This window comes from Thamnophis sirtalis, unplaced genomic scaffold, assembly GCF_051295495.1.
Source record: "Thamnophis sirtalis isolate CommonGarterSnake01/CBP01778 unplaced genomic scaffold, rThaSir2_p1.2 scaffold_12, whole genome shotgun sequence".
NCBI classification, from domain to species: domain Eukaryota; kingdom Metazoa; phylum Chordata; class Lepidosauria; order Squamata; family Natricidae; genus Thamnophis; species Thamnophis sirtalis.
In genome coordinates this window covers 53,510,289-53,532,897 of record NW_028261392.1, presented here as the reverse complement: position 1 = coordinate 53,532,897, position 22,609 = coordinate 53,510,289, and the positions used below count along the sequence as shown (strand labels likewise).

The following is a 22,609-nucleotide window of genomic DNA, read 5'->3' as shown; positions in this document are numbered from 1 at the left end:
CTGGAAAGCAGGCCACACCTACAGAAGAGGTTCCAAAAAAAATTGAAAACCACCACTGCTATGTTGTTATGTTAATTATCAAATCCAACTGGGCTGAGCTCTTACCATTCACAAAAGTAGCATATAAAAAGTCCGTGCATAGTAGCACTGGGTTTGCCCTATTTAAAGTAACCTTAGGAATAGAATTTGTGTATATGCCAATGTAAGGTTTTTGAATTCAGCTCAGAATCTGATAATTCCAATGAAACTCTGAACAGGAGGCTACTGATAAACAGTTTTTATTTTCTGCAGAAAGCAAAAAAACTTGCTGGCATTTTTGTCTCCCACCTTAACAGAGCAGGCATAGAGAGAGAAAGAAAAATTAACAGGCCCGAGTCTCAACGTCCAGTTGTAGAAAAAAACTTTTTCCAAACTTCTTATAGTCTTTGCACAGCTTGTACAGATAGTCAGTGTTAGAAACATTATTTCATGTTAAACAAACCTCATGATTTTTCTCAGTGCACTGAAAACAATAGATTTTAGAAGAGGAAAGTAATACATTTTCTGGCATATAAAACAGAGTTTTGTTTGGGAATGCTGAACACACATTTCAAGTTACAAGCAGTTACTTTACTGAATCAATTTTTTTTTTCACAAGTAGTTACTTTAGTAGGCTAAGCTTGGCAATTCGCCTGGAAGTTTTATCTATGAAGTTGGCACGTTAGGTTACAATGGAGCTTCTCTCAACAGTAATTTAACAAAAGCTGAATTAGGTTACACTCTGTGTATGCTCTAATCTTTCAGTGGTCCTTTCACCAGAATATCCAAAGGAGCCTCCTTCCTCAGTAATTCTTACAGAGTGGATGGACTCCCTAAAGGAGGCTTGGTGAAATGTGAAGAAAGCCCTAGCAAAAGCAAGAGAAGCACAAAAGTAAATAGAGGGCTTCTCAAAAAGAGTTAACGGTGGGGAAGAAATTGTGTTTAACCACTAAGTATCACTAAGTACTTGAGGCTAAGGCAACCATGTAGAAAGTTAGATCCCAAGTATATACTGTGTTTTCCCCAAGGAGATATTCAATCTAGAAATAAGGAGGAACTTTCTGACAGTGACCAATCAACCAATAGAATAGCTTGCCTTCAGAAGTTGTGTGGGCTTCATCACTTTAGACTTTCAAGAAGAGATTGGACTGCCATTTGTAAGAAATGTTGTAGGGTCTCCTGCTTGAGCAGGGGAGTTGGGCTAAATGATCTATAAGGTCCATTCCTACTCTTAATCTGTCAATGACCAGAAAATAAGCCCTAGCATGATTTTTCAGGATCCTCATGATATAAGCCCTACCCAAAAATAAGCCCCAGTTGTCAGTCCTGGGGGCATGGCCAGCTCAATGTTGCTTGCAGGGGGCGCCTGTGGCACTTCCTCTTGGAGATGGAAGCTCTGCATCCCGTTTGCTGGGACTGTCGTGGGTGTGACGGTGGACTGGAGGACAAAGTTATATGGCGAAGGCTGAGCATGTAGGAACTGCAGTGTAGTGCCATCATCGCCCTGCCATGTCTCACAGCTCGGCTATGGCACCAGCAGCAGTGGAGGCAGAAACAGAAGGGAAGGCACACGAACTGGCCCACCAGACTCGCCGTGCAGCCGCCAGCCCTGTTGCAGCTGCAGGCAAACAAAGATGGTGTGACAACGTGTACAGATGGCCACATAGCACATCCGGCAGGCCAGATTGTATGCCTCTCCCCCGCACCTCTGCCTGTTGCTTGGAGGGCTGGGCCGGTGGTCGCAGTACTTGGACTCACCTGCACTACTCCAGAGCTCGAAAGCAAGAAGCGTCCTCCCGGCCAGGGATGAGATCTCTGGCGGAGGCAAAATGCCATCTCTTGTGGCCCAGGGAAGGCGCCACAACTCACTTGACTTCAGCCTATGTCTCCCATGATGGCAGAATGACGAAGAGGCATGAAGGTGAGTGGTGGTTCCAGGGGAGAAAGTGCTTTGCTGGGGGGGCTCCATGCGCTCAGAGGGAGCCTCAAATGCAGGTGACCGTATGGCCGATGCACTGTGGGGCTGCGCAGCCTATGCAGTACAGGTGAGTCTGAGCACTGTGACTGCCAGACCAGCCATCCAAGCAGTAGGCAGAGGCAAAGACATTGGAGGGAGGCACGCGATCCAGCCCACCAGATGTGCTGCACAGCCGGCCATCCTCTCCGTTCCACCATTTGTCTTTGTTTGCCTGAGCCAGGTCATGTGACTTCTCCTGCGCCTCTGCCTCTGTCTTCTGCTTGGAAGGCCAGTCTAGCATCACAGTGTTCAGACTCACCTACGCTACACAGTTGGGTTGCCTGTTAAGGGGCCAGTGGGCTGCAACTGCTGCTGGAAATTGTCGGCTCTCACACACTCCCCGCCTCTTGTATGCATTGGGGGGGGGGCACTGAGCTGAGCCAGAACCAGGGCAGCAGGGGCCAATCCCTCGGCATCACCCTGATACTGTATTCCCCTGAAAATAACCTCTAATGTGTCTTTGGAAGCAAAACAATATAAGACCAGGTCTTATATTTCGGGAAAACACAGTAGGTCCTTTTCCTATTGTGAAAATCATCAATCCAGTTACAGTGGAGCTATAGCTACCTGTCAGTGTACAAGGGAAGTTCATGTAAGAGTTACTAAGAAAGCAAGCAAGACACAAATACTACAAAAAGCAAGAGAGAGAAAATTGGAATATAAAGGCAAGGAGATTGTAGTCCTGAAACAAATCCCAAGAAGAGTAAGAGAGATGAGAAGAAAATACCAATTCCTGACTAAAATTTTACTCAAAAAAGGCGTCAATTACAGATGGCTTATACCAGAAGGTCTAATGTTTGTATGGCAAGGACAAAGATACATAATAGACACAACTGAAAAAGCAGACATATTTTTCATAGAACATCTGAGAGGGAAGGCAGAGGAGGCTTTAAAAGAAGAATTATTGACAGAACTTCAAGAGACGTCCACAGCCGAGTCTGAGAAAGAAGAAGGTGCTGTAGGTGGGATAGAGATAGAAGGTGCTGTAGATGGCGTTGACACCAAAGAACCACGAGAACCGAGATGAATTAGAGCTATAAATCCTACTTATAAATTAAACATGAAAGAGAAAAAAAGGTTACAATCAATATAAATGGATTTAACTCAGCAATTAAAAGAAAAAGAATATTCCGTAAATTAGAAAAATTAAAACTGGACATAATCTGTCTACAAGAAGTGCATATTCAAAAGCAACATGAACATTTATTGGTGCAGCCAAAATTGGGGGAAATGTTTACTACATTGGCAAGCTGTAAGAAAAGAGGAGTGATCTTTTACATTAAAGATACAATTCTAGCAGAACAAATCTATACAGATGACGATGGAAGAATTTTGATGGTGGAAATTATGGACAATAACAAGAAAATACTTTTAATAGCAATCTACGCTCCTAACGATAAACAAGATGAATTTTATAGAAAACTACACAGGAAAATAATCTATTTGGACAACGCAAATATTTTTATGATGGGAGATTTCAATGTAATTGTAGACCAGAAAATGGACTATAACACACAAAAAACAACAAAGAATATACTCTAAATAGAATACTCTAAATAGAAAACCACTCCCAAAATCCTGTTTTAAAATGACGGATGAAATAGACCTAAAAGATGTCTGGAGAGAAAAAAACCCTACCAAAAAAAAATACCTTTTATGGTATATGGGTTACAACGGAACTGATTTGTAACATACAGGAAATTGAGATAGAAACAAGTACCTGGGCAGACCAAAATCCAATGACAGTTAAGTGGAAAGGACAGAGAAAAAGATCTAGATGGACGTTAAATAATGCTATACTAAGAGAGAAGGATTTTGTACAGAAAATCGAAAAAGAACTGGCTTTCTTTTTTAAACTAAATAGAAAAGAAGATATATCAATGCAGAACCTCTGGGATACAATGAACTCATACACCAGAGGTTTGATAATAGACTATATAAGGAAGAGAAATATAAAGAAAAGACAAATTTTCAAAGGGCTAGACAATGACTATAAGGCTTTTGAAAAAGAGCTACAGAAATCACCACAAAAAAAGGACATTAAAATAAAAATGGACACGATTAAGCACAAAATGGGGCTATTGGAAAAGGAGGAATTAGCACAAAAAATTAGAGATGCTAAACAGAATTATTTTGAAAATGCAAACAAACCAGGTAGATGGTTGGCGTATAAATTGAAAAAAGAGAGAGAATAAAAAAAAAATACTGCAATTAATAGATAATCAAGGGCAAATTTGTTATGGAAATGAAGAGAAGAAAAAAAATATACAAGAATACTATGGTAAATTGTATGACCAAGAGAATATAGAAGAGGCAGGAGTGAAACAATATCTACAGGAAGCCAATCTTCCCCAGATATCTAAAGAAACTGAAACAATGTTAGAAGGCAAAATAACTATGATGGAGCTAATTGAAGCGCTTAAAAAAACAAAACAACTGAACGGCCCCAGGCCCGGACGGGCTGCCAGTGGAATTTTACAAGACACTCCAGGAATCGTTGTCTCTTCCATTATTAGAAGTCATGAATGGGGTGATGTCAGAGAGGAGGATACCCAAATCATGGTCAAAAGCATATATCACACTTCTGCCAAAAGAGGAGGCTGATCCATTACAAATTAAGAACTACAGACCTATCTATCTCCCAGTTCAACTCAGATTATAAGATATTTGCTTTAATATTGGCAGAACAACTCAAAAAATATTTAAATAGTTTTATTCACTCTGATCAAAATGATTTTTTACCATAGAGACAAATTAAAGACAATATGAGAATAATTTTGGACACTTTGGAGTATTATGAGGCGCATCCAGAAAAACAAATGGCTTTGATGTTCTTAGATGCACAGAAAGCATCTGATAATGTGAATTGACGATTTATGTTCTTACAACTGGAACAGATGGGCTTTGGTAAGAAATTTACTCAAACCATATATCTCAAACAAACAGCAAAGATAATGATAAATGGAGAACTGACAGATTCTATTGAAATAAAGAAAGGGATGAGACAAGCTGCCCACTATCACCTCTACTTTTTGTTTTAACACTAGAAGTTTTAAATAGAAATATCAGAGAAGAAAAAGAAATAAAAAGAATGAAAATTAAAAAGGAAGAATACAAACTACAAGCATTCACAGATGATCTGGTTTTCATCTTAGAGGATCCATTAGAAACTGCACCTAAATTGATAGAAAAAATAGAGGAATATGGAAAAGTAGCAGGTTTGAAAATAAACAAAGATAAAATTTTGACAAAGAATATATTATCAAGACTAAAGGAAGAATTGGCGGAAGCCTTGGAAATTCAAGTTACGAATAAGGTTAAATATTTGGGGATATATTTAACCACAAAATGCAGTACACTCAAAGAGAACAAGTACCATAAACTTAAATAGCAGATTGCGATTCATCTGATGAAATGGGAAAATCTACAATTATCAATGATAGGGAGAATATCTACAATCAAAATGTATATCTTACCTAGAATCTTATATTTGTTCCAGACAATTCCAATTAAGATTAGGGAAAGACTACTTTGATGATTTAAATAAAATAGTGCTGAAGTATATTTGGCAGGGGAAAAAAGCAAGAATAAAATTAAAATTGTTACAAGATGCTAGAATAAGAGGAGGATTGGGTCTGGCTAACTGGGAATTATATTATCAGGCAACAAGCTTGATGTGGGTTAAGGAGTGGATAACATTAAGGAATTCCAGATTACTGACTTTAGAAGATCATGATTTACTGTTGGGATGGCATGCTTTTTATGGTACAAGGATACTAAAATGCAGGGATATTTTAGAAGACACTACTTATGGGAGGCTTTGCTATTAAATTGGAAGAAGATCAAAAGGCAACATTACTTAAAAATTCCAGTCTGGCTATCAACTATTGAAGCTTTTTCTTATCCAATAATATACAAAAAGGAACAGTTAGATATGGCGAAATACTGAATGCAGAGGGTGAACTTAAATCTATGCAAGAATTGGAACAGGAAGAAATAAGGATGAATTGGTTTTCATATGTGCAAATACAATCTAGATATGACAAAGATTGTAAAATGGAAGGTTTCTATGATAAAATGACTGAGCTAGATAAAATTCTGACAGGTGCTGATGAAAAAGTAATTTAAAAAATTATATGGGCACTTACTAGAGGTTAAGCTAGAGGAAGAACAAGTTAAAGAATCTATGCTAGCTTGGGGGGAAAACTTTGGACATGGGATTGAACTAGAGAAATGGCAGAAACTGTGGTCTCAAAATTATAAAATGACAATGTCAACAGCATATAAGAAAAATTTGTATAAGATGTTTTATAGGGGGCATTTACCCCCAACGAGAATAGCAAGAATGTTCAAGAACAAATCGGAAAAGTGTTGGTAATATCATCAGACACTGGGTTCATATTACCATATGTGGTGGACTTGCACAGAAGCTAAAAGATATTGGACTAAAATCCACACGTGGTTGGAGAAAATGATACAAAAACATATAGACTTTAAACCAGAGATATTTATTGGGAATTATATCAAAAATATACAACAGAGATCTGAAATATTTGATTGCAAATGTTTTAATGGCAGCTAGAATTGTATTTGCAAAAAATTTAAAAAATGAGAAAACGCAGGAGGAAGTCATTCAAAAAAATAATGGAATGTGCTGAAATGAGTAAATTGACATTTGAAATTAGAGAAGAAGATGAACAATTTTATAAGGTATGGGATTTGTTCTATCAGTGGTTAGATTAAAAAACATGGAAATGAAAAATGTTGGAGAATTTTTTATACCGTAAGAATAGTAGAATGATATAGGTGATATCATAAAGGCATATTACTGTTAAATAGACTAAGAATGTTGCAATAGAATGTTGGTATATATATGAATCCAATATCTAGAATATTTTGTTTAAAATGAAGGAATAACAATTGTACCTGAACAAATGATGTATAATGATAATAATGTACCTATGTATATCTGATAGATAATCTGTGGCTTTATATACAATTGAAAATGGTGATGCACAAAAACTTGTAACCAAACGACATGCTATACGTAATTGATGAAGATTTTATGTTTTGTCTTTGTCCAAAAATAAAAAACTTTTTAAAAAAAAGAATTTATAAACTGGAATAGCCATAACAACAAGTCAGCCAATGGGAACTGTTTGGTGACTGAGACACAGGATTTGTTGTGAGCCATGTCAGATGCTCGGAGCCTGAGCATGGATTAGCTTAACTGTTCTGTGTATATAAGAGTTTGTTTGTATTTATTCCTTGCTTCTAGTTCTTGTACTTGTACTTGCTGCTTCTTCTTCCTGAAGGCTAAGGAACACTGGGATATTGTTATTAAGCCATCCCAGGCACCATTAGCAGCTGCAGATCAAAGGCAGTGCACTGGCCTACATCATCTTAAGTTTAGAAAATGAACAATTCTTGAATATAGCTGATTTACAAACTACAAAGGAGGTTTGGCTGAAATTGAGAAGTGAGTGAGCAGTTCTCGAGATAATTGTACAGATCCTGGCTGCTACCACAAGAGAGTGTAGAGAAGCATTTTCTACACATGCAGACTCTGCTTTTTGAATTAAAACAGCATGGAATGCAGATTCCTGAATCTCAGAAAGTGATGTTAGTGTTAAATAGTCTTGATGAAATGTGGGACATTGTTTCAGCCATTTTTGATTGCAAACCAAAACAGGAATTACGAATGGAAGCCCTTAAAAACCTGTTTGATTTCTGAATAACAAAAACACCATTTTAGAAGAAGCCATGAGGAGAAATTCCTCATGTGGGGGCCCTAGGAGCAGAGAGAGAAGAGCAACTTACTCTACTCCATAACATATTTATTCTAATCCACCTAAGCAAACAGATTTGATGTTAAAAAGGAGTTACTGTATTGACCAAATATATTTTTTATTCATTTTTGAACAGATTTTCCTTTGGATTATGATATAAGAGAAGAAAAATCTTCAAAAAATCTACTTGGTTCTGCCACAAGTGAGTATACTAAAATCTACTTTTCAATGTCTTAAAATGTTAAAACATGGTGTCTCTTACCAGGTCATGGTACAGATATGTTTTGATATGTTTAGATATCTTGTGGGGGCGGGAGGCTGTGGAATGTTTCTTGGTAAATAAAAAACTTATTTTTATGCTTTTGTTATTTGGTTGTTTTAATCTGATTTATGAATGAGGGATATGTAAATTGCTCCTGGGGAGGAAAGCTATGGCAAATCTAGACAGCATACTAAAATTCAGAGACATCACCCTGCCAACAAAAGTGTGTATTGTCAAGGCTACGGTTTTCCCAGTTGCAATGTATGGCTGTGAAAGTTGGACCATAAGAAAGGCTGAGTGCTAAAGAATTGAGGCCTTTGAACTATGGTGAGGAGAAGACTCCTGCGAGTCCCTTGGACTGCAAGGTAATCAAACCGGTCAGTCTTAGAGGCGATCAACCCTGACTGCCTTTTAGAAGGCGAGATCCTGAAGATGATCCTCAAATCCTCCAATACCTAATGAGAAGAAGGAGAAGAGCCTAATGCTGGGAAAGATTGAGGGCAAAAGAAGAACGGGATGACAGAGAATGAGGTGGCTGGATGGAGTCACTGAAGCAGTTGGCGGGAGCTTAAATGGACTCCAGAGGATGGTAGTGGACAGGAAGGCCTGGAGGAACGTTGTCGGACACAACTTCTCAATTAACAACAATAACAACAAAATTACTTAGAAAGAGGCAGTGATTAGAATGGCATAAACCCAGATAAAATCACTTTGGGTAAGAATCCAGAAAATTGTTTCAGGATGCTGTACTTTGTGTATATTAGACATTTTAATAGCTTTCCAAGCATTCTCTGCTTTAAAATTTATCTTTCATTGGGAATATGACCGCTTTCAGAACACAATGAATCCTAAACTTTTTATTTTTCAGCAGTACTTTGGATTCATTTCAATTGTTTGATTCTTATCCAACCTAGTAATGTAACTTAGTTAATATTCTATATTATTGACAACTCTTAATGAACAATAGAAATTTCTGTTGTCATCGTATTGATGGCATTTCACTTTAATATTCTTGGTACACAGTTGACTTACTTCCGGAGACAAACACTGTGAGGGTAAGACACCTCTGGTGTGTATCTGTGCGTCTGTATGTGTATAACTCTGGAAAGCCTTTAAGGAGAGCAATTGTGGTGTCCTAGAGTGGCAATTGTTCATCATGGGAGGGGGAAGGGAGCCTGATTAAGCCAGTACAGAGGGCTTTGATTGAACGTGCCATGGCCTAAGCAGATCGCCCACCCCCACCTTACTGCGGTGACCCAATCTCACAGGAAACAGCTTCAGCCTGTGTTCCCAGGAGCATCCTTCACCCCAGCTCAAGCCTAGGCTTCCCTCACACAGTAGGCCTACAAAGCAAAGGGAGCCTGATTAGGCCAGTACAGAGGCCTTTGATTGAACGTGCCCCTCACACAGTAGGCATATGAAGGGAGCCTGGTTAGGCTGGTACAGAGGCCTTTGATTGACCGTTGTCCCTCACACAGTGGGCCTTTAAGGCCTAGGCCTCCTTCACATAGTAGGCCTACAAAGTGCCAGGATTGTAGACAGGGTGGGACAGGAGCACATGGGAGGATGAAGGGAGAGGGCAGGGATGATGGCATGGGAGCAAAGGACGAAAAGCCCCTTTCAATGGCTCCCTGTCAGACAAACGCTTTGGGGCAAAGTACCAGGATTGTAGACAGGGCGGGAAAGAGGAGTGCATGGGAGGGGGAAGGGAGAGGGCAGGGATGATGGGCATGGGAGTAGGGGGAAGGAAGGCCCCTTTCAATGGCTCCCTGTCAGGCAAACACTTCGACGTCTATAAATACCCAGGCAGCGCCAGGTCATCAGCTAGTATGTGTATAAAATACAGATAATTGGCAGAATTCTTTAAAAGATTGCAGACCAATAACTGAAGTACCAAACAATTTCTCCTTAGTTCTAAGTTTCCACCAATTACTTCCTGTCCTGCACTCAGGTGATTTAGAGAATTTTGACTCCTCATCTCTGGGACTGCTGGAAAACAACTGTCATATCACTCTTTATTCTTCTCTTCAATAAGCTAGACATACCTAGTTCCCTTAATGCAGCAGCCCCCAACCTTTTGGGCATCAGGGACTTGTTCCATGGAGAAAGGTTTTTCTGCAGACCAGAGGAGGTGTGGTTTCATGCGCTGCCTGCATCCTGCAGGTGGGGCTTCTCTTGTTTGTGTGGCCCAGTTTCTGGCATGCCACAGACCGGTACGTGTCCACAGACCAGGGTTAGGGACCCCTGCCTTAATGGATTAGTCTCCAGAACTCTTATCTTTGTTGTTCTTCTCTGTACTCTTTCTAGAATGTCAGCATCTTTTTTGTACTGTGGCAACCAGAACAGGATGCAATATGTCAAATATGACCTCACTTCTGCAGTATATAGTGGCCCTAGTTCTTCATGTAATCTTGATGTTATCCCTTTGTTGATGCAGCCTCGGTCTTCATTGATTTATTTTTGGCAACTGCAGCATGCTGCTGGTTCATACCTAAATAGTGATTCATCAGGACACCTAGATCCCTCTCATAATTACTACTGTTGCGCTAGGTACCGCCTATTCTATACCTGTACATTTGATTTTTCCTGCCTAGGTATAGGACCTTACTTTTCTCACCACTGAACTACATCTTGTTGTATAGGGCCCAATGCTTAGTCTGTCAAAATAACAGAGTTGGAAGGGACTTTGGAGGTCTCTAATCCAACCCCCTGTTCAAGCAGGAGACCATATACCATTTCAGACAAATGACTGTCCAATCTCTTTTGGACTCCAGTAATGGAGCACCACAATTTCTGAAAGCAAGCCGTTCCACTGCTTTATTGTTGTCATTGACAGAATATTTCTCTTTACTTCTAGGTTGCTCCTCCCCTTATTTAATTTCCAAGCATTGCTTCTTGTCTTTTCTTCTGGTGCTTCTTCTCTTCTTTGTGGCAGCCCCTCAAAAATTAGCACTTAGACTTATATACCATTTCACACTGCTTTACAGCCCTCTCTAAGTGGTTTATAGAATCAGCATATTGCTCTCATCAATCTGGGGAGGAGGAGCCAACGTCGTGACGAGACGACGTGGAATCTCAATGCTCTGAGATTGCCGCTGATACTTTTGCCGCTGGGTGGTCCAAACGGACTTAAACAGTTCCGCAGAGACAATGAACAGGAAGAATACATCCTGCTGATCTCAGGGACAACACAAAGTCCCTGATCGATCCAGGAGAAGTTCTTCTAGCTGGCGACAAAAGCACAGCCCCTAGGTTGATGAAGTTGGGATGGCTCCGAAATGGAAGGCTATGGAAAGCGAAAGTGTTTTCAGCTGGTGAGAAATTTTTACTGTTTTAAAAGAGACTGCCTATAAAAAACTTAAAGTTAATTTAAATTTGAGAACAGAAGAAATAAGCAGTGGAATTAAGCTTTGAATGGATTTGGACAGTGGGTTATCTTACTTTTTAAATGCTATTTTCATGGATGGAATTTATGCAAGCCTTTTAAAACGAATGGATTAAGTTTTCTTCTATCTTTTTTATTATTATTTTTTGCAACCTATGGACTAAAATTCTCCTTCTTCATTACTGCGTGTGTTTTTCCCTTTTTCTTCTCTATTTCATTCAAGAATTTGACTTTTTTAAAATTTGGAATAAAAAATATACAAAAGGCAACAAAGAAAATTATAACAACAGAAGGAAAGACAACCCTGCTACTCAGAGGCTGGAGGTTTGTGTATTGGAAACAAAACACTTTTACTTTCCTCACCGATTATTCTGGCTTGGAACTTCAAGGTCTCACTGTTTTGTCTATAGAGAGTGATAAGAAGAAAAGCATACAGCATGTTCCTTTGAAGTATATCTTTAACCAGAGAAAAGTGAAAATAAGACTTTATTGTGAATTTATGCTTAATCTTGTAAAAACCTTCCAAGCCAGAGCAGCAGTGTTTGTCAGCTGGAGATAATGGCACAATCTCAACAGCAGAAAGAAACTTTAAGTTTGCAAAAGATATTGTTAAAAATTCAGAAATCATCAAACACATTTGAGAGGACCGAGAAGAAGTTGGAAAATCTAGAGCATCTAACAGTAAAATATGATGAAGTTGGAGATGTTTATCAAGTGGAAAAAGTGCAGGTTAGAGTCCTTAAAAACGAAGAGAAAAATGACCACAAAGAAATTAAATCCGCTGATATGGTGATTGGTTTGTGTCTGGAAATGGAAAAAGTGGAATACAGAAAGAGGAATCAAATGGAGGGGAACTCTACCTCAGATGGCAAGATACAGAAGAAGAAACAAAAGAATTTATGGATTTAAAGAGATAAATTTTATTAGCAACATCATTGAAAACGTCACTGACAATTAAAGATAAGCTGATCAAGGAAACGGAAGAAGGGCATTGAAACTACATGAGAGACTTAATAAGCAATGAGTTGCAAAGAGGAGTCCATACAAATTTGATTAAGGAGATGATTAGAGGACTGATGCCACAAATGACAGAAGACATGAGATTGTTTTGCTACTGGAAAGATACAGGTTCATAGATGAAAGTGTATAATCTAAAACTAGTTAAACTTAGTGAAATTTAGTGACAGTAGATATAGTTAAATAAGGATTCTTTGTGTTGTGTCTGTTTTGAAAATAAATATATATATATAATAATAATAAACAATCTGGATCCTCATTTTACCAACCTCGAAAGGATGAAAGGCTGAGTCAACTTTGAGCCTGGTGAGATTCAAACAGCCAAATGGCTGGCAGTAGGCAGTCAGTAGAAGTGGCCTGCAGTATTGCATTCTAACTGCTGTGCCACCATGGCTCCAATACATACATACATACACACACACACCTCTTCAACTGTTCTTCAGCCCCCTAGTCATCTTTGTTTCTCTTCTCTTTATACTTTTCAAAGTCTCAATCTCTTTTTTAATATTGTGGTGATCTTATAAAGAAGTACCAACACTTCAGCCTAGGATAGCATTGACTTTTTCAGCAGCTGCAGTAAACTGTTGACTCATATTTAAGTGATTGCCCACAAGGACTCCAATATCCCTCTTGCAGTTACTGCTATTGAACCACATTTCAACTAATCTCTAGCTGTACATTTGGTTGGTTTTTTTTTTTTTTTGCATAAGTATAAAACTTTATTTCTCTGACCATTGAATTTCATTTTGTTAGATAGGACCCAGTGTTCAAGTCTGTCGAGATGCTTCTGGATGTTTAGCCTATCTTCTGGGATGTTGGCTATTCCTACCAGCTTGGTGTCATCTGCAAATTTGATGAGTTCCCCTTCTATTCCCTCATCTAAATAGTTTATGAAGATATTGAACAGTATTGGGTCTCAGAGAGAATACCCCACTTCTCATGTAGATGTAGTTCATTAAGGACTATACATTGATTGCAGTTTATCAACCAGTCAAATCCATCTGGTGCTAATGCTGTATAGCCCACATTTTTCTAGTTTACCAAGAAATAGGTTATGGTCTACTTTGTCAAATGCTTTAGTGAAATCCAAGTATATTGTTTCCACAACATTTTTCTGATCTACCAGTTTTATCACAAAATGAAGTAAGTTTTGATTGGCATAATCTGTTTTTGACAAACCCATGTTGGCTTCTGGTTATAACTTTGCTTGCTTCTAGGTGTTTGCAGATCTGTTGCTTGATTACTTTTTCCAGGATCTTTCCAGGTATTGATGTTAGGCTAATTGGTTGGTTTTCTTTGCTCCTGGCCACTATTACCAATTATTTCTGAATTCTATCTGCTTCTGAGTCTAATCCTTTTGGATCTTGACTCTATCTTCTAAAGTGTTGGCAATACCTCCCGGCTTGGTGTTATCTTCAAATTTTATGAGTTTCCCTTCTATCCCTTGTTTAAATCATTTAGAAAGATGTTGAAGAGTATTGGGCTAAGACAGAGTCTTGAGTACCCCATTGTATGCTCCCCTCCATGTAGATCTGGTTCCATTGAGGACTATACGTTGAATGTGGTTGGTGAGCCAGTTAGAAATTCATTTGGTGGTGATGTTGTCTAGTCCATATTATTCTATCTTGCCAAGAAGTAGGTTGTGGTCTGCTTTGTCAAATGCTATACTGAAGTCAATGTCATAGCATTTCCCTAATCTACCAATTTAGTCACTTTGTCAAAGAAGGCAATTAAGGGTTGCATGGCATGATTTGTTTTTAAAAACCCATTTCGGTTCTAGTTATTGCTTTGTTTGTTTCTACGTGCTCACAAATCTGCTGTTTCATTATCTGTTCCAGGTTTTTCTCAGGTATTATTGTCAGGCTGATTGGTCTATAGTTTCCTGGATTCATATTTTTCTCATTTTTTTGATTGAAATCACATCCAACTGGCAGTTCCCTGGTGCTTCAGGAGCTTTCAAAGATTTTGTTCCAAGAGTACATCTGCCAGCTTCCTCAGAATTGTGGAATATAATCCATCTAATCCTGGCGATTTGAACTTGTCTAGAGTGGATAGGTGTTCTCTTACTATTTTCTTGTCTATTTTGACTTGCATTCTTATTCTGTGTTTTAATGTAGTACTTTGGTTGAACTATTTTCTCTTTTTTTAAAGACAGATCCAAAGAATGAATTAAGCAGTTATACATACATACATACATACATACATACATACATACATACATACATACATATATATGCAGTTTTTTAAAATAAAAAATTCCTCTCCGAGTACTATAGAATGTGTATTTAGATTGTACCAGCAACAAAAATGCAGTACTTCAAACCAGCTTTCAAATTTTAATGGTTCCCACTCTGGATTTCAGCATAGCCAACAGTAGAAGATGTTTCATTTTCATAATTCTAATCCATAGTGGTGAATTATTCAGAAAATAATTGATTGTAAGCCGCCCTGAGTCCCCTCAGGGAAAAGGGCGGCCTATAAGTCCAAATAAATCCAAATAAACTAAACTAAAATGATACATTGTTTCACATGATGTTAAATTCTTGACTACACTCATTATTATTAATGAAAAATTCCATTTGAGTTTCATTTAAAACGTAAAGGTAAAGATTCCCCTTGCATATATCTGCTAGTCGTTCCCGACTCTAGGGGGCGATGCTCATCTCCATTTCAAAGCTGAAGAGTCAGCGCTGTCTAAAGACGTCTCCGTGATCATGTAGTTGGTATGATTACATGGCGAAGGCACAAAGAACACTATTACCTTCCCACCAAAGGTGGTCCCTGTTTTTCTACTTGTATTTTTACATGCTTTCGAACTGCTAGGTTGGCAGAAGTGAGCTTCATAAAGATAGATATAATTTACTGCTCAAAAACTATATACCTAACAGAACAAATTTCAGTAAAAGTGATTTCCAACTTTAAAAATAAATGATGGAATATGTGTCTGATACTTTTCTAGATGCCATTTTAAATATGGTGAATATTGCTGCTAATATACTTGGAGCAAAAACTGAAGAGGACACTGCAGAACAAGGTGGGCATATTTAATATTAGCTAATTGATTTCTGGAATAAACTTTAAATGCCTTTTATTCTGTTTACATGAATTTTCTCTCTGCTTTACATAATAATAAAATCTCTGCAATTATTTGTTTTAAACATCTGGTTTTTCTTCAACAGGATATACAGAAAATAAACAAACAGCTTTTTAATTTAAAAAATAGTTTGAAGTAATATTAAAGCAATAAGTAAAGTAAAAATATTAGAGAAATATTTAGCAATTGGTTAACAAACCAAATAATTTAAGCATAGCAATTAAAATCACCTCAAAAAGAGGGCAACTATAGGAGGTGGGGCCAGCTGTCAGCGCAAATAGGTGTGCGAGTGGGCGCTCCATAGAGCACAGTCGATTTCTGTTTTTTGGGGGGCCAAAGTTGCCTTGGAGAGGCAATGGGAGAGGAAGGGCGTCCTTTTGATTGCAAACAGGCCACGGTCTGTTTTGCTGATCGGGAGTAATCCTTCCTGAAAGAAGACAAAGAAGAAGACGGACGTTAATGGCCAAACCGAAGCACTGACAGGCTGTCAGAGGAAGCAGTGAGAAAGCGGAAGAGAGTAGTGGATTGAGCTTGAAGTTTCTTTCCAATTCCCACCAAAGTGAGTGAATCTCCATATGTTGATCTAAGAAGAAAAGGAAACTCTAGTGAGAAGGAGGGGAGAGATTCTTGTTCCCTCCCCCCATTGTTGAAGCGGCAAGAGAAACACGGAGCAGCTACAGATCCATAACAATAAGGAAGGAGCAAAGGGAGAGCTGTGGTTGTTAAAAAGAAAAATCGGAGAGGTTGAACTGGACTGGAGTTTACTGGAATTTACAAAAGAAGATCCCTCTGTCTGAAATAATTCTTCAAGGTACTCCATGCAGTCGGTAGATATACTTCACGAAGAGTTTAGCCAGCTTGTGAGCTGAAGGTAGTCTGCTGCAGGGTATGAAGTGTGCTTGTTTGGAGAACAGGTCTATTACAGTCCAAATCACCGTGTTTCCCCCACTTTTTGGCAACTCTACTATAAAGTCCATTGCAATATCCTCCCACGGCCTCGTTGGCTCTGCTATTGTTTGCAGCAGTCCGGGGGATTTTCCCGGTCGTCTCTTCATTGTGGTGCAGATGGTGCAACTTTTCACATAACTATCCACATCTTTCTTTAAGCCAGGCCACCAGAATTGCCTCCAGGCTAAGCTCAAAGTTTTTAGGAACCCAAAGTGGCCTGCCAGTTTGGCGTCGTGGCTCCTCTGGAGAATTGGGGTGCGTAGGTATTCTGGGATGTAGAGTTTCGTCCCCTTCCATGCGAGGTCATCTCTTTTTGTCAAGATGTATTGGTTATTTTGGAACCAGGAGTCTGCTAGCAGTTCGGTTTTTAGCCTCGTGGTTAGGTCGCTTGCGGGTTGGTTTTGCCGGTCACGGTGTTGCCGCCTGGTGGTCACTTGGGCAACGGTTTGGGTACAGGGAATGATGGTGTCCACTATGTGCTCCGGTTCGCATTTGTACTGAGGCATGCAGGAGAGGGTGTCAGCTAGAAAGTTTCTCCCCCCTGGAATGTACTTTAAAATAAAATCAAAATGGCTGAAGTATTGAGCCCATCGGACTTGTTTGGGTGATAGTTTCCATTGGGCCCTAAGCGCCTCCAGATTTTTGTGGTTAGTCCAGACTTCGAACAGTTTCTGGCCCCCTTCCAACAGGTATCTCCAGGTTATCAGTGCCCATCTCACTGTGAAAGCCTCCTTTTCCCACGCGGTCCACTGTCTCTCTGGGTGTGTGAGCTTGCGGGAGGTGTAGGTGCAGGGTTGTAAGTTTCCTTGGTTGTTTCTTTGGAGTAGCACTGCGCCCACTGCCACGTCGCTGGCATCTGCCTGGATAATGAACGGTTGCTTGGGGTGAGGATGCTTCAACACCAGCTCCTTTGCAAACATTTATTTTAGTGTTTCGAATGCCTCTTAGCAAGTTAGGTCCCACTATAAGGGTTGTCCCAGACGAGGTTTTGTTCCTGGACTCCCTGTCTTCAGGAGGTCTGTCAGGGGTTTGGCAATCTTCGCAAAGGAGGGGATGAATTGCTTGTAGAAGTTCACGAACCCTAGGAACCTTTGTAGCTGTCTGTGGGTGCGGGGGAGGGTTGCCACCCTAGGATGGCTTGTACCTTTGCTGGGTCCATCTCTATTCCCTCATTTGACACTCAGTAACCCAGGTAGTCTAACCGTGCATGGTGGAATACGCATTTTGATATCTTGACATACAGGTTGGCTGCCAGAAGTTTTTCCAGTACTTGGTGGCCCAGGGGTACGTGGTCGTCCAAGGTCTCAGTGTAGATTAAGATGTCATCTAGGTAGACGAGGACTCCCTTGTAGAGGTGCTTGCGCAGCACCTTGTTTATTAACTGCATGAATACCGCTGGGACCCCCTGCAATCCAAAAGGTGTCACTTTGATTTGAAAGCTCCCTAATGGCAGTTGAACGCTATTTTCCACTCATCTCCCTCTCTGATACGTATTTGATAGTATGCTTCTCTGAGGTTTAGTTTGGTGAAGACTTTCCCATTGGCCAGATAAGATAGCATGTCCTTCATGAGGTGGCGGGGGTATAGGTTGTGTACACACACCCCATTTATCCCTCGAAAGTCCACACACAATCTCATTGTTCCATCTTTTTTTTTTTTTTTTGAAGAGGACTGGTGCCGCAACCCGTGGCTTGGCTGGCTCACTGAAGCCCCTTGCTAGGTTTTTGTCTATGTATGTGATTGTTGCCTGGGATCTCCCCCCCCCTTCATCTGGGTGGGGAGGGAGTCTATTAGGGCTTCAAAAAAACCCTGGTTTGCTGTTTTGGGGGCTGTGAGGTGTATTGGAAAAAAGGAAAGGGTGAATTGGTTCACTCACCATTGGGTCATTTTCTCTCTCGTCCTCACTGTCATAGGATTTGGGCAAATGGTTGTTGTTGCCTGGGGTTCCAGCACTTTCGCTTGAGGGGGAAGGGGCCACTGCAGCCTGAAGGGCTTTCTGGGAAATGTTGATGGCACGTTTGGGGCCTCGTTATGGTCGGGCCCTGGGTGGTGGGTCTGGCCTTGGTTTCGGGGCTGGAGTTGGACACGCAGATGCCATGTGGCCCATCCTCCTGCGTCTGTAGCATTTCAGCGGACTTTGAGGGAGGGATAGTCTCAGGGCCTACTGTGGTTCCTTGTCGGCGGGGTAGTTTCAGGTCGGGTTGACCTCTCTCTCTTGTATGTGGTTGCTTTCTCATGTCATTGGCACGTAGCCCACTGTCAACTTTTGTTGCCACTCGGAACCACTCAGAAAGTTGATTTGGGATGTCACGGTATGCGGTTACATGGGCAATTTGCTTGTCCAGGCTTGTTCTGAAAAAATGCACCAGCAGCTGCTCTGGTAAAAAGGGTAGCCTTCCAATGACCCTCCTAAATTCATGGATGTGCTCTTTGATGGGGCGGCCCCTCTGCTTTAATTTGCTGAGTTCTGAGTTCTTCCACATATGGGTCCTCCTCACCCTCATCAAACCTGGCTTCTAGCAGTTGCAGGAAGTCATCTATGTCTTGCAGTTGGGGGGCTCTCCTATTGTGGAGGGCTGCTAGCCATTCCCTTGCTTCTTCCTCTATATCCTCTGTGATGGTATTCACCATGGCTCTGGGGGATGGGTAGAGGTGCCCATAGCATTCTAGGTGGATATCAGGTGAATCAAGGAATAGAGCTAGCTGATCTGTGTGTCCGTCAAACTTTCCTCTGAATTGGGGTGGGTCATTCAGCCCTACTCATTCAACCTCCTGTCAGCCTCTGTATGCTTGCGTCTGATATGGCTGGTTATCTTCTTCACCCCTAGTTTGGAGAGAGGGAGTGGGTTTCCTTCCTTTGGCAGCCTGCCTGCTGTGTGGGAGAGTGACTGGAGACCTCGGGATTCAGGAAGCCCGGAAATCTTGATAGATTTTAAAAGTCAGTTTCGGCTTTCTCTGAAGTTCCCAAGGGATGACTTAATTAATTTACGAGCCTTGAGACAAAGTTTTTAAAAAACCCATTCATTTATTAGGATCAACAACTTGGCATGTCCTTCTGTGGAGCTGAAACTGATTTCCACTTAATGGCATCTGAACTTTACCCATGTGTCCCCTCCCCTCTGCCTTGGTCATAAATCACATTCACCAACAAGGTGCTACAGCAGGTTATGGATATGTGCATTCACATGCCAGCTGCAAGAATATGAGACCTGACTCTGGCCAAAAGTATGCATGGAATTCTCCTCCCTTCTCTATTCCACTTGATAGTAGTCATGGCAACACTTTACAAATTGACATTTGAATAAAATAATGTTGAAATTCATTTGGCAAGGCAAGAAACTGTGAATTAAGATGAAATTATTGCAATAGTCAAAAGGGAAAGGAGGATTTAGTTTGCCTGAATGGGAACTGTATCATCAAGTTGCTGCACTTATGTAGATAAAAGAGTGAATGGCCTTAAGGAGCAGGAGATTATTATTATTGGAGGGTCACGATATTCAACTAGGGTGCCATATGTTTCTTTGGTATGGAACAAAGAGCACATTGATACTTCCAAAGGCATTACATAAGAAACTCATTGTTAATAGGTTGGAATAAAATTAAACAACAAAATTATAGGAAAATACAAGTCTGGCTCTCTACTTTAGAAGCCGTGATACACCCAAATCTTATAAATATGGAAAAAAAATGTTTCTTATAAGGATATACTAAATGAGCAGGATGAATTGAAAATCAGATTAGAATTAAAAGACCAAGGGGTGGGAGTGGAATGGTGGTCATACCTGCAGATACAATCATGTTACATGAAAGATGTAAAAACATGGGGTTTTTATAGAGAATTAACAACATTAGACAAATTATTAGTGGGGACCGATAACAAATTGATACTATACAAATATTTATTAGATTATAAAATGGAAGAAGAACAAGTTGAAGAGATGATGGTTGTATGGGCTAAAAATTTTAGATATAACATTGATTTGGACAATTGGCAAAAGCTTTGGGAGAGAAATCGGAAATTGACACTGGCCACATATAAAGAGAATCTTTATAAATGTTTTATAGGTGGCATCTCCCCCTTGTAAGATTAGCTAAAATGTTTAGCAATATATCCCCAAGCTGTTGGAAATGTAAACAAACACCAGGCACATACTACCACATGTGGTGGACCTGTAAAAAAGCAAGAAAATTTTAGTTACAAATTCATACGTGGTTAGGAAAAATGGTTAGACAATATATAGAGTTCAAGCCAGAATTATTTCTATTAGGCATTATCACAGATGGCTACAATAAAGGAACAATATACCTAATACTACACATCATGACCGCAGCAAGAATGGTGTATGCGCAGCAATAGAAGAGTGAAAACACCCCTTCAGAGGAGGAGATAATAAGGAAGATAAAAGTCTGTGTAGAAATGGATAGACTAACGTTAAAAAGAAAAGGAAAGGAAAGACAGAATATTATGACACATGGAATAGATTTTATCAATGGCTGGAAATGTGAGGGAGTTGGAACACGAAAAAAATTAGGCTAAGTAGACCTGAAATGAGATATTATATATGTATTAGAATGAATATGTTGGTCAAAAATAATAATATAAGACTAGCACTATGTAGTATATGTTATTTGTCTTTCACTTTGGTTTCTATGGCGGATGAAATGCCAGGACTGTCACACTTCAATATATTTAAATGTAAATAAAATATATTTTTTAAAAATGTTTGGAAGAGAAAAGGCTTTTAAGAGAATATAGATTGAAAAGAGATAGACAAGTTGTGTGTGTGTATGTGAAAAATACTAGAATGGAACAAAAAAAAAACAAAAACCAGAGTGCAGCTATCCATAGACCAAAAACATTTACAAAAAGAGCTTTTTTAAAAATATATGTCAGTCCCACTAGGTAGACCAGACCAGAAAATCAACTCCACAGGATGACTAGAACTACACTACAAGAGAATCTTGCAAATCTGCTTGTGCTTTTAACATCCCAGTATTATTTGTCTGAGCCACTTCTGGATGTTATCTTGCTTCTCAAGATGTAATGTTTCAGCCCCCTTTGCCTAGGTAACAATTCTTGCATATTTCGATTAAAACCACATCCCTCACTTTCTACAATCTCTCACATAAGATCCTGCCCTGTGAGGAGGCAAAATGAACTTTCTTTGAAAAATGTCTGTGGAATTGAGACAATTACTGATTATTCTAGATCCTCTGTAGTGAAAGAATGTGTAAATCTTACAACAATATATATTGCATATTGAATACAATACTAGTAAATTAAAAACAATTTATTCTGTAATCATAAAGCCAGTTCAATGAAATTTCATATAATTAAATTGGTATGTCTTTTCGATAGGAAACAAGAATGTTTCTGAAAACACAACTGCCACTTCCAGAGAAACACCCAAACTACCAGAGCCAACTACTGTTCCTTCTTTAGAGTAAGTAATGTGTGCTTTGAAGCAGCCGTCACCAAATGGCAGTCCATGGACCACTGGTAGTCCATGAGAAAATTTTGGTGGTCCGCAGAAAAATTATTTGCATTTTTTATATTGCACTAAATCAGGGGTCTTCAAACTACGCCCCCTGGGATGGATATGTGCAATGAACGTTTGTGTTGCTGCAGAGAGTCTCCCTCTTTGGTGTCTTTGGCAGGTCGGAGGGGGGCAGAAATTCTGAATTGGGGTCTGCTTCAGTCTCCTGGTGCGGGGCTTTGGGTGATTGCTGGAGGGAAGCACTGCTGGTGGCAAAGAGCCGGAGGGCCTTGTTCCAGTGGGACTGCATCATGGCCTGGAACTGGCTGACCATCTCAGCCTGCTGAGCCTCCAGATACCTGACTTTGAACTCCTGCAGGTGTTCCCTCTGCTTGGAAAGCCTATGCTTGTAGTCCTCAGTGAGGTGTTTCTACTGAGCCTCCTTCTCGATCAGATCCAGTTTGAACTGAGCCAGCTGTTTTGCCAACTCTTTCTTATGGTGGCTGCTTAGCTCCAAAAACTGCTTCCTATTGGGGCCCTAAGGAGCCCGACCGGGCGAGGGGATGTTGGAGGGGGGGGCGAGTAGAGGTTGGCAAGGCGCC

General features: G+C 40.0%; 1 protein-coding gene across 6 annotated transcripts in view; it reads left to right on the top strand.

The window, feature by feature from the left end:
* Positions 1–22,609, top strand: part of SUCO (SUN domain containing ossification factor) — a 96,811-nt gene that overhangs the window by 54,969 nt on the left and 19,233 nt on the right. For 4 of the 6 annotated variants that reach the window (XM_087726576.1, XM_087726575.1, XM_087726578.1 and 1 more), the window contains 3 exons: positions 7,961–8,026; positions 15,448–15,522; positions 21,890–21,974. In XM_087726576.1, coding sequence (XP_087582702.1) covers positions 7,961–8,026; positions 15,448–15,522; positions 21,890–21,974 — 226 coding nt within the window. The remainder of the gene's footprint in view (positions 1–7,960; positions 8,027–15,447; positions 15,523–21,889; positions 21,975–22,609) is intronic. The other 2 variants (XM_087726579.1, XM_087726581.1) reach the window with 2 other exon arrangements.